General features: G+C 40.9%; 2 protein-coding genes across 4 annotated transcripts; both read right to left on the bottom strand.

The window, feature by feature from the left end:
- Positions 1–206: 206 nt before the first annotated feature.
- Positions 207–5838, bottom strand: LOC113726361 (uncharacterized). 3 transcript variants are annotated; one of them, XM_072074706.1, is made up of 13 exons: positions 5602–5838; positions 5373–5444; positions 5063–5235; positions 4427–4499; positions 4253–4336; positions 3706–3822; positions 2766–3191; positions 1869–2263; positions 1605–1704; positions 1443–1502; positions 1231–1317; positions 833–961; positions 207–568 (listed from the first exon to the last, which is right to left on the bottom strand). In XM_072074706.1, the coding sequence occupies exons 3-13, from the start codon at positions 5098–5100 to the stop codon at positions 266–268; spliced, it is 1812 nt and encodes a 603-aa protein (XP_071930807.1). In that variant the 5' UTR covers positions 5101–5235; positions 5373–5444; positions 5602–5838; the 3' UTR covers positions 207–265. The 3 variants fall into 3 exon arrangements, with proteins under 3 accessions (XP_071930807.1, XP_071930806.1, XP_071930808.1); XM_072074705.1 differs by lacking the exon at positions 5602–5838 and having other exon boundaries at positions 5373–5499; XM_072074707.1 differs by lacking the exons at positions 3706–3822; positions 5602–5838 and having other exon boundaries at positions 5373–5499.
- Positions 5839–10293: 4455 nt separating this feature from the next.
- Positions 10294–12242, bottom strand: LOC113723997 (fasciclin-like arabinogalactan protein 21). Its single transcript, XM_072074704.1, has one exon. It carries the CDS (start codon positions 11702–11704, stop codon positions 10511–10513), a length of 1194 nt encoding a protein of 397 aa, XP_071930805.1. The 5' UTR covers positions 11705–12242; the 3' UTR covers positions 10294–10510.
- Positions 12243–12302: the final 60 nt, after the last annotated feature.

Genomic DNA, 12302 nt, shown 5'->3' with positions numbered 1-12302 from the left:
GGAGGTTTTCTAATATTATCCCTTTCAGTTTTTTTTTTCCATCCTTTAGCTTGTTGTGGCGCCTTTCCTAAAATTATACTCTCGCTGATGTATTATTTTGATTTTTACTTGGGGCATGCCTGTCTCCAGTTTCGAGATTCTGAGTCATCTTCTATTCAAAGCCCTCGTCCTACCAACTACGTAGTATGGTGTATACATGGACAACATGGAAAACGATACAACAAATGTTCATTCACAAAGTCCCATATTAAACTACAGGGCAATTTTAGTTAACCAATTCATCCGCAATCAAATAGCGGAAGGTGAAGTCATGAGGTACCCACACAATTTTCTTCCAAAATTTTCCTTGCTGAGGCTGCTGAAATTTTTCCCTCAAGAAACCTGGCAAAGCATGCTCGATTAGCTCTGCAAAACCAGACGGACACAAATCTAACTCCTTTACAAAAGAATCCACTCTCTTGGGCAACAGCAGCTTCAGATCTTTTTGTGTCCTCAAGTTGGTCTGAATGTATTCTTCTTTTGCCACTTCAAGCTCCTGGAAGACTCTCCTGGGTGTATAAACCCGAAGCTGAGATGTATATATAATATCAGCAAATCATGGAAGCGAACTGACAATATTCAGAAAATTTCATATCTATGTATGCATGCATGGATTTTCATCTTTGCTGGTGTTATTATATCGTCTATCTACACGGCCCATTACAGCGCAAGAAACTGCGTTTAGGATTCATCAAAGTCATCAATTTAGCTTACAGCCGAGCACGTGGATCTTTGAACTTTACATTGCTGTCTTTTGCAGCCTAAGGAATGAAGGATATATATATGGGCTTACCATTGGATCAGAATGGCTTCCTGAACAAAGTGCGAAATATAGACGTGGTTCTGGGTGCCCAGTTGCAAATAATTTACAGGTATCTCCTGCCCTGTACTTCGCTGGCGAAAAGAACAATGACTGCAGCCACTGCAGGTGAGAATGTAATTGCTTGAGACCACTGTGTATCCAAAAGTCTAGTATTTGTAAATTTTCATAACTAGTTAGTACTCATTGGAGCTTTAGCAATAGCAGAATAAAACTAGTGTGTCTTCTGTCTTTGTACAGTTTGGCTGGAAGGGGGAGATGTTTATAGACTCTCAACACAAGTAGCTTTTATAGAGGCAATTTCACAGATTTTAGGCATGATCAGTCAAAAGAGTCTCATCTCCAAAAGAGGTTGTAGCAAAGAAATGTACTTGTCCTGGACGAGGTAATCGACATCCCAAAATAGAGCTCTGTATCATGTCCACACTCACAGTATGACCACCGATGTTATATGCAGCCTGGATCACAGACAAAGTCTCAATTAATGAAACAAGAGAATTGCTTATTGGTGAGAAAGGAAAATGCTACTGTGACAAATCATATGGAGCACTCATAATCAAAGTCTCCAAACAGACTTCTTTACCTTGAGAAGCAAAGACATTCTCTTAATATTGCTTCTTGGAATGCCATAAACCAAATAGGCCTGTGACGTTTATTTCAAGAAGTTAATTTATATGTATAAACTATCAAGTAAATATGACGGAAGTAATATCTTGGAATCACAGGTTTGTGAAGTAATAGTTACATGCATCACTAGAGCATTGTGGACATTTATCCAAAAAGCTAGCTTCTCTTCATGCTTCATTTTCTTTGGGTCAACGAACTCTAAAAACGAAATAAGAGACCTGCAGGGAAGCAAAAAATATCTTTCAGGCTCACTGATACCATCAACAAAATACTAGTACCCATCAAGTTGATGGTGACTTGAAGATGCTATATCTCCCACTTATTTTGGGGAAAGGTTGGTGTAAACTAGAGAGCTGAATCACTCAGAAGCAAAAGTGTTTACCTAAATTTCTGTATCATATCCTCGACTTTATTCAAGCTTTTCTGATCTCTGCAGATCCCATGAATTTCAGCCACGGTTTGAAAAGGAAAGCTAAATTCTTTAGGTGATTCAATACGGAATGAGTTGTCCAACCATGAATTGAATAATGAACTTTCACTGCAATGTTGGCTCCAATTATGATTCTGATCCCGTGGAGAACTTCTAGATGATGAAATTGATCCAGGGGATGAAGGGAAACCATAATTGTTCAAAGGAGGGTCAGCAAGTTTACAACATATTGCTGAAATGCATTTAATCATCTCCTCGGAAATTCTATTTGGACTTCCCCAAGCACGATCCTGCACACTGGGGACGAGATGCTCTGGCAGACTAACATTTGAACTTCCCTGAGCCCTCTGGTGACATTGGGTTGCCAACATTATTTAAATTGGACATCAATACATAAAAATTACTTCTACTTTACATCAAGCTTAAAAATTTATTGCCTCAAGTAATCAGGCCAAGCCGCCAAGGTACAAGAGATTGATGGAACTGCAATCTATATATTAAAATGGGGGGCAAAAACCCATAAAATAAAGGGAAAAAGATGGCCTTATAAACTAGATTGAACCATGGAAATGCATGAAAAGTTTTATGAGTATACATAGAAGATAGTTGCAAACAAAAACTCCACTTACCTCAGAGGCGACACCAAATGGCCTTGTTACATGTCTTCCCACATATATCAGGTTAAAGCATTGCCCTAATTTAAATTCTTTTTGGGTATAACTTTACAAGACATTTGTAAATAACGATAAAACTAATAATAGTGGATAAGCGGTAAGTGAAATTGGTAGGTCTACTTCACAGATAACTCATAGATACGATATAAACATGAATTGATTCATCTTTACTCACCTCCAGCATAAATAAAGGTAATGAATGGTATGATTCCACAGCTTCTTCTACTGCCAGTGGTCCCAGCGAAGGAGAAGTTTTCACACCAACTGCTGACCGATGAGATAGTGATGAGTGGCTGCGGTGAATACTATAATCTTCAAGTATCTGAGATCCCAAACTGTCATTAAGTGGACTAGCTGATGAACCTCCAGGTGGCATCAAATGTTCAGCATTGGTAGGTGAATCCTCTGAACTGTCATTCTGAGGAAATTCTGAAGAGACCTGTTCCTTGGGAGGTGAATTTTGATTTGGCTTTTCTCTAGTCATAGATGAGGGAATCAACCTTTTTGCAAAAGTTTTCCTGTACATGGAAAGAAGATACTTTTCCAGGTAGACAACCTCCAACTCCAAAGTGGCAATGTCTTTTATAAGGTCCTTAGCTGGCTGAAAGCAAATACGGTCAATTTGTTGGTCTGGAGAGAATTCAGTAACTTGAACAACATAAACCAAAATATGGATCATAGACACTCCATCTAAATAGCAAGAGCTGTATAACTTCATGAAGTACAAAATGGAGCTCAATTCGTTTATGATCTGTTATATCTCTTTTTTTTTTCCTTTTTTGTTACCATTTCTTCGTAAATAGCATCTGATTTTCCTATTTTGTAAGCTTCTATAACCCAGGTATTATTTCAATAACAGTGGAAAGGAGTGACGGATTGTCCAGTGAAATGAAGGAGAAGACAAAATTGCCGGTATCTGTAATATCCTTTATGCCTTTGTCTATGCAATCCAGGCTGAAGAATGAAATGGCGAACACAACATGATGAGGACTTTCTAGTGATTTTATGAAGCAAAGTCTGGCCAGTTGCTTCTTAACCCAATGAGATGGTCATTTTGAGCTGCAAATGACAAAGAACCTTCTGAAAGAGATGAATACAAAATGAGAAAGAACAACCTTGGAAATGGAGTTTTCTAATGAGGAATCATGCAAGAAAGGTTTGTGACACAATGCCCTTTGTAGTGCTTGGCGCATTGCAAACTGGTTCTCAAGTTGTTTTTGAAGCTCTAAAATCTGCAAGAAGTTGGAAGAAAGTATTACAGCAAAAACACGGAAGAAAACAACCCTGCAGATACCCTTACCAGCAGAGAGAGAGAGAGAGAGAGATGAACATGTTAGCTACTTTTTTTTTTTCCCTCTTCCTCTGCCTAATTTATTCTTTGGTAGCATAATAATTATGATAGGAACACAAAACTCTATGCTCGTATCTTCACCGCTCTACCTGAGAAAACCTTTTTTCAGCTCATGCTTTGTTTTTCTCAAATATGCCCAAACTCTATGAAGATTTTAGATTCCTAAGGCTATTCAAGTTACATAGCCTTAAAATTTTTAAATTGCAAAATCATTGAGCAAGCAACAAAGAAATAAGGATGACAGCAGTAATACAGCCGAAGTTAATCACTGAAATCTCAAGACATGCATGAGAAAATAAATCCAATTGAACCTCTTCCTTCAATGTATTTTGAACCATGGAATCAGTCAAGGGCCTCTTCTTGGGTTCAATACTACTCTTCAGCTGCCCCATGTCCTATGAGAGATCAACGTTTGACATGAAAAGACGCAAATAATTAGCACTGGGTGTGAAATGAGATAGAAGATCTAGTGAGTTGATTTATACCATCTCAGAAAGATATGAAGACTTCAGGAGATTACTGAATTTCTCTTCCTCAAAGATATTACCAGAGTAGTCACTGCAGAATTAGAGAAGCAACAATATTAAGTTGTGGATAGCCTTCCTCAATGCAGCAACAATAAGGTAGCTTATGTTTAGTTGGTACATATGTTCGTGCAGATTAGACAACATCAAAAAGTTTTCCAGTGATCGGGATATAATGTAGTCAACTGATTTTCCCTCAAATGTCAGGCAAAGTCTAAGATAATCTGTTCCGCCTTCTTCCGATTCATGCTAAATTTTCTTTCCGGCAAGAACAAAGGGGGCAGTAAAACTTGCTCTGCTACTTGGAAGTAGTTTATACCATCTAGCAATGAAACTAAAAATTTCTTTGAACGAGTGTCTTCTAAGTTGAAACAGAGCAAGGAACAAGTCAGAAACCCTGTCAGAAGATTATACAAGCAATCCTAGGAAAACTTAAATTTGAAATAAATCAATTCTAGTTGTGAACGAGTATGATAATCCAGGAATTACTTTGGCAGGTATGCATTGCAGATCATTCCTCAAAAAGAAAAGGGAAACAATTTAAACAGAAAGCATAATGGAGAAAACACATTGCAGCAGAGGAATAAAGAATGCTACCTCTTTGAGCGCTTGTGATATGAAGTATCAAGCCCCATTTAGCTCTAATCACTTTTAACAAGAATCATGCACAATATCAACGCGCTCAAATAGTGGCTTTCTGACCCCACTTGTCAAATTCTTCTCAAACAGCGGCAATAAATGCTGCAAGTATATCCAACAGAAATTGGCATCTGCAAAAACAGAAACAAGACCAGGTTGAAGAAAAACTCCAAGAAACATTAAATGGTAACAACAAAAGAGCTGCTCCCTCTGCCTATGAGAAGCAGATCACAGAATCGTGATGGAAGGAGGGAGACTTGTCACTCACCAGACTTGTTACTTGGAATGCTGAATCAAAATCTACTTTTCAATTGGCATTATGGGTTCAACTCTATTTTTCCTATTTCAAACAAAAAGGGATCGTCACGTGTGGTAGAATTACACTGCTAAAGAATATGCATGTTGTGCAGGTATGTGTTTGTAAGATATATGCAGTTTGCAGTGCTGGAAAGGAAGACTGTTTTGACTAGTCCCTTGTCTTAGAAAGTGACACCCACCTTTGTTGGTGGCCTTTGCAATGGCGAGCTTTTCTGCATTAAAAGAAGCAAATTAGTTGGCGACTTCAGATTGACAAAAGTCAAGACTGTAGATTTGGGCATCCAAATATTTTAGAGCACCAACAAGATTTTCTCATGCCCTCTCCTCCTTACAAAAGGGACTCGATGACAATAAACAGCGAGTTTATTGCAGTAGTGCCATTATTACTACATATTAAAAAGACCTGTAGGAGACATTGGGACCATGGTAGTCTGCAATCTTACAGCCTCCCATTTTGGCTCTCGTCAAACTTGATTATGACATAATATGAGTAATGCGTGAAATTCAAGTTATAATGTTCACTAATCACACTTTATAAAAGGTGGGGAAAAAGGAATAAAGAAGAAGGGTGAAGATTGAAGAAGAACATTATCCAACATGAAAAAAGTTGAAAAGGGGAACTCAGTATCTGGCACCCTTTTCGGCTTTTTCCTTTATTTGTTTTACTGTATAATCCAACAAACCTGATTTGCTTTGTGTCTTCTTGCTCGTGCTCTTCTACAGTACATTTAGAGCTCGGTAAGCGCTCGTCTGCCCATTCCAAGACTATGACGGAGCAAAAATCAACCAAACTCTGACTCAGTCATATCACATATGTTAGTTGGCACTAATTAACCCCGCCCCCCGCCCCCCCCCCCCCCCCCCCCCCCCCCCCCCCCCCCCAAAAAAAATGTCGGTTGCCATTAGTCAGCATCTTGGAGAGGACAAGATAGATAGACAAAAGATTGCATACCAGTTACTAAAAGAATTTGAGCATAGGCAATTAACGGTGAAATGTGTCAATTTCTTGCTGCTGACATTAGAGCAAAATAAAAAAACTCATACGGAGACATAAACGGAAATGCATGGAAAAATCACTACTGGTTCTGGGCTACAAAAAAAAAAGAAAGGGCTAAATAAAGGCTGTATTTTAGAGTCACCTTAAAAGGGCTGAAAGGCAAAGGTCAAATTGAAAGCAAAAGGAATGCTTGACGTGAAGTGACCTTTATTTGAGGTGGGCTTTTCATTCCATTTGCGCTGTCTAAAAATCTCATAACAATTGTCCAATGCATGCAACTACAAGAGGTTCATAGTGAATCACAGCTAACCCTGTTTCAGTTTGTTTGAGAGGAATGCTATCTTACTTTTGACTTGAATATGATTGAGTATTGGCGTCCTTCGCTTTTATGAAGAGAATGCAATGGAAAGGCAACTTCCCGCTCCAGGTATGCCCATGCCCACAAAAGTTAGGCTCCTTTTTTGAATTATTATTCAGAACAACGCCCGCATCCTTAGCCCTCCTCTCAATTCCAACACCACCAACTTCGCAGTCTCTTTAGCTGATCCGTGCACAACTTTTCTCAGGGAATTATTTTATTTTTGGTAAACAACTTCTTTTCTGTTTCTGTCTTCAACTCGCACATCTAGAATATTAGAAAGAATCTTTTTCACTGAAATGAGCCGATAGTTGATCATTCTGCCAGGGGGAAACAAAAAAAAGAAAGAATCTGTCACTGCAGGATCAAGAGAGCAGTGCATTCGGTTTAGTTTTAAAAAACAGTAGCGTGTCTGAATATAACGTGGAAATTGATCCGGATCATGGTTGCGAGCTCCACATGAGAATAACTGAACACGATAATATATGATTTCACCAATCGATGATAATAATAAAACGATCATTATCTTCATCATAACGATCCAAATTAAACAATTTCTTGGATACTTCAAATGCATCTGTTCTCGAGAGTTAGACTTGCCAAAGCAAGCTGACAGACATGCCTGCAGACCAATTAAAAACAGCAAGCAAAGTTTCCGCCTGCGATGCAAAATTTTCCACAGGGGACATGGTAAGAAGTGTTAGAGATTAGCAGCAATCCTCTATTCTAATAGCATGACATTTTTTGATACGATGCAATATGCATGGACTGATCGATCATTTGTGGTCCAAAACGGAACAGCCCCCGACACCGTCCCAATTTAAAATATCAATGGAAGGTCAAATCGAGTCATTAGCTATGGGATTCTGCAGTAGACTTTTTAAGGTGTCAATTAAACTAACTAAAGCTTTATAGCCGTTAGGTGCTCCTGACACAGACAGCTTCTAGTCACGTTAGACTAACGTGGCCCTATTTTCTTTATTGTAGTTTGAAGATTTCCAACTTCTGCAGAATTTTATGGGTTGAAAATCACCAAGCTTCAGATTCTAGCTCCGATGTTCACGTAAAAAGCACTTTTATCAGAAGAAGAAGAAATATATATAAAAAAAAAAAGAAAAAAAAAGAAAGACGAAGCAGAAGAAGAGACACGGACGGTTCAAGGATTATCATTTGGGATGGGAGAAAGGTCGACCAGTGTTGGATTAAGAAAAGTAAAAGAATGCTTTATGCCTACGTACTACATTAGGCAATGGATGCCCAACTACTTACTACTCGGGTTTGGGCTTCTTCTATCTTTTCTTCGTAAGCGGGCTAGACAAAGGAAGCCCAGTAAAAACACCGACCCGAGATTTTTGCAAACATCAAAAACCAATCTGTCATTACATTGACATGAGACCGGGGGGACTCTTTTAAGAATCACTGGCCCAGCCCAGGTTGGTGATTGAGGCTCTACAATGAGGGGCTCTTTATTTTTATTATTATAGAAGATATGAATCGCGCTTAAGTAGAATAATTCCTCATTTTTGTTGAGCCACGTCAGAATAGCTTATAATTACCTCTTTAATGACCGCTCATACAGCGAAACTAAAAAAAAAAAAAATCCCTCTAAGCAGCTGAGAGGCTTCTAAGTTTTATTAAAATCAGCAGTTGGAGAAGGGAATCAGTAGTTACTCCGCAGAATATAACAAAAGTTTCGATAAGTCAAATCTCAGCCTAAGCAGCATAACAGTAGTAATTGATCGATTGGAGAGACAGATATCTCTCTATGCCAAACAAAAAACTCTTCCAATATTAGACAATTACAGAACAAATTGATGTGGCAGCAAGCTCAAGGGATCGCCACTCTTGTTATATACATAATAATTTGTTACTACTGAACTGATCCTCACAATCTTTTAATTCTGAAGCAGTACCAGAGCCCAACCCTCTACTGCAAATTAATGATGAATTATTCACTACTATCTCTCAGACCAGACCATGGAATTTTTTGGAACAAAGTGGAATCAGCCTTTCCTTCTTCTCTGCTAGTACATGCTGATAAAAATTCAACGAAGCAAAATCTCCAGAAGCATCATCCAACAATTCAATCCCATTCATCCACAACAATGCCAATGCCCACCGCCTCTCTGCAACTCCAACTCCAAATCCTCCTCCTCCTCCAGTACTCCGTTCCCGGCCTCTACACTCTCCGCTTTCTCCGCAACTTGGCCTTCGGCACCAAGATCGAAACCCTGGCCCCCAACTACTGCCTCACCGCCACCAATGCCTCCTCTCCCCATGCTGCAGCTGCGGTCTTCGTCAACGGAGTTGAGATCACCGGTCCCGACCTCATCAACAACGGCGTCCTCATTATCCACGGCCTCGACGGCTTCGTCTCCCACCTCTCTACCCTGTCTTGCGACATCGACCGAACGACCACTCTTTCATTCCCTCAGCCCTCGTCGCCGCACTTGTCCGTCATGCGCCCCATGCTGAAGGACGCCATCCTCCGACTGCGGGTAAGCGGACGCCATCCTTCTTCCTCACATATACCATACTTACAGACTCGAGCATGCATTTATACTTTTCATAGTTCGTACTCCGACTAAGAAAATTAGTACTAGTACTTACTTACATGGGATGTTATCCATATAGTAGATCCGAATATGGGATGTCATCCAATTATCCGTCATGCAATAGTAATAGCCTACAGTACTATATCAGTAGTAGTAAGATAAGTTTTGCCTTCTCAGTTCTCACTCGCGATTATTGTTGCATCTCCTTATTAGTACTATATATATATGTGTGTGTGTGTGTGTGTTAATCCTATTACTACAGCCTGCCAAAGAAGAGTTGCGATCTATCACTAGTATGTTAATTTCATTACTGCGGCCAAAGCAGAGTTGTGATAGATAGGTGAAGCAAGTAGACAATCAGCTGTTAATTATACCAGCTGGCATGGCTAGCCCGGCCATTTGGTACTGGAGCTCTTGACGCAAGACTTGTCCTGAATATGCTAGCTTTAATATACTTGAAAATAGTAATTTTGTTCAGGGTTTTGGGGTGAGGATGATGGCACCAATTTTGACACCTCTCGGCAATTTACATATAACCGCAATTATCTGGGCAGAGTACGTAGCTGGATCAATTAATTATGTGATATTCTTCCCCATCTGGATTGTTTTGTTTGTAGCTACGGTGTGCCGGCTTGGCGCGGAATGCTGTAGCTTGTTTGAGAACCTGGGTAGCGGCGTTGCAGCGACGAAAGAATTTCCCTCATTATAGTTACACCTATAAATAAGTTTGACAGATGATGTTATTGCTTTTTCCGTCTCCCTACTAGGAGCTTGGTTAACTTAAAATAATTAATTATTCTTCTGAATGCACATGAAGCAGGACCTAATTTGTTACTACAATCTGAAACTACTTGCCTACGGTTGAAGACTCTGAATGCACGGATGATTTAGTAATCTGTGGATAATCTCAGTTGTACGAATTTTGAGTAGTGGATTGTGTCATGAAAAGGAAAAGGAAAAGAACACGACGCCCTCGAAATGATCATCAGTTAGTTCATTCATGTTCCCAAAGCATCATACAGTCGGGTGAAATGAATAAGAACATTGTTGCAAGTTGCAACACGATCATCAAAGAAGCTGCTTGAAATTCTAGCTAGCTGATCGTATATCATGACAGTAAAAAATGTACAAGTCATGCTGCTGCTTATTGTTGTAACTAGTGTTTTCCCGTTGGGAACCTAGAGACCATCACGATCATCCAAACGGCCGATGATGTCAGGCCTTGATCTAATGCCAGCTGGCACAGGAGCTGCCACATCACAGAATCCACCATCCAAGGAGATATCACACGGCGGACGATAGGCCTCTTCAACAGCAGCGCCGTCCGTGAGAGACAGATGATGGTGCATGCGGGGGAACGCCGTTGACACAGCATGAACCACAATCCTGCTGTTATGCAGCAAATCCATGGTGGTGACTTTCACGTAGTTGATCTTCACTGGAGAGAACTGGCCTCCACCGCCGGCAGCCGTCACCACCAGGTTTTGACCAATCTCCATGGTTGGCAAAGTAGTCGCGGCTTGCAAGCTCAACAGATCCGCTGCCATCAGCCTCCTGTTCGGCACCACATGGAACCTGAAATGGTGGAGGTAGGCATATCCAGCGCCGGAAAAGATGGAGATATCGTCTAGAGCAAACACAGTCATGGACTTCAGTTCGGATAATTCTCCGAACTTAACTTTCAGCGCGAGAGAAACAATGCTGTAGCCACCGAAACGGAGCCTGATAATGGCGTCTTTTAGCATAAGGCGCATGATGGACGACAGCGGCGACTTGTGAAGCGACGGCTGCGGAAACGAGAGAGTAGTCATGCGCTCGACGTTGCAAGAGAGCGGGGAGAGATGAGAGACGAATCCTCGCAAGCCGTGAATCAAGAAGACGCCATTGTTGAAGAGATCCGGCTCCGAGATCTCAACTCCATTGACGAAAACAACTCTGGTAGAGACATTTTGAGCGGCGGAGGAGGTGATGGTGAGGCAGTGTCCGGAGGCTAGGGTTTCGAGCTTGGTGCCAAAAGCTAAGTTGCGGAGGAAATGATTGGGGTAGAGGCCTGGAACGGCGTGTTCCTGGAGAAGGAGAGGGAGAGAACACGAAGGACAGGTAAGAAGCGAGGAATCGGAAGGTGCGAAGATGGTGATCGGAGTGGAGGTAGAGAGATTGGCGTCCACGGCGGCGGAGGAAAGTTCCTGGAAGCCGAGAGTGGAGAGGATGGAAGCGATGAGAGTGGTTGGGTAAGTTAGGAGCTCTGGTTGATTTACGGACGGCGGGAACGAAGGAGCGGAGGAGGTGAAGGCCGAGGCAGTGGCGGAGATGGAGAGGTAGAGGACGAAGGCGAGGACTAGAGGTTTCTGTTTCAGAGAGATTGCAGCCATGCTTGTTTTCTAGAGAGAGAAGATATTGCAGAATGGTGATAGTCTCCTCCGTAGCTACTGTACTTGCTCTATATATATATATAGACACACGTACCTGGAGTGGAGATTGGAGAATGCAGAGTGCTGTAACAAACCAGAGCGCGGGAAAGTTGTCCGAGGAAAGGAACAGAATTCAGTTGTGAGAGATTCTTTCTGCGTAACGTGACGAATTTGCCGCCCGCCCTCTTTCTTTCAATCGAAGCTTTTCCAACTCTCCAGGGCCCAATCCATAACACTAATTCATATTTACCATCAGTGAGGTGATCACTAATTCATATTTTCATCCTTTTTTGTCATAATTATAAAGGTTTCTTGGTTACTTTTGACTGGAAAATTAGATTGAGTGAATAAAAATTAAAGAAATTTATGCGCAGAAAACTCGCATTTTTTTTCCTTAAATTCAAAGCTTTATCGCTCAAACCCTGACCGTATTGACCAAAATAGAACGACAGCTCCAGGTTAACGGCGTACAACCTTTATATTCTCGGCGCCACTTTAACCATTAGAATGAATGAATCAGACTCCAGAACTCTATAAACCGTTGCCAGTTCAATTTAAT

The sequence above is a fragment of the Coffea arabica genome, chromosome 2c (genome assembly GCF_036785885.1).
Source record: "Coffea arabica cultivar ET-39 chromosome 2c, Coffea Arabica ET-39 HiFi, whole genome shotgun sequence".
Taxonomy (NCBI): domain Eukaryota; kingdom Viridiplantae; phylum Streptophyta; class Magnoliopsida; order Gentianales; family Rubiaceae; genus Coffea; species Coffea arabica.
Note: the sequence above shows the minus strand (reverse complement) of the source record. Positions and strands in the feature narration are given on the sequence as shown.

Excerpts from the sequence above, each read along its gene's own strand:
- LOC113726361 (XM_072074706.1), bottom strand. The coding sequence starts at position 5,100 with ATGGGGCTTGATACTTCATATCACAAGCGCTCAAAGAG. Across the intron at positions 3,823-4,252 it reads AAAATACATTGAAGGAAGAG|ATTTTAGAGCTTCAAAAACA; the intron begins GTTCAATTGGAT and ends AACTTCTTGCAG. Across the intron at positions 3,192-3,705 it reads TAGAAAACTCCATTTCCAAG|CCAGCTAAGGACCTTATAAA; the intron begins GTTGTTCTTTCT and ends ATTTGCTTTCAG.
- LOC113723997 (XM_072074704.1), bottom strand. The coding sequence starts at position 11,704 with ATGGCTGCAATCTCTCTGAAACAGAAACCTCTAGTCCTCGCCTTCGTC.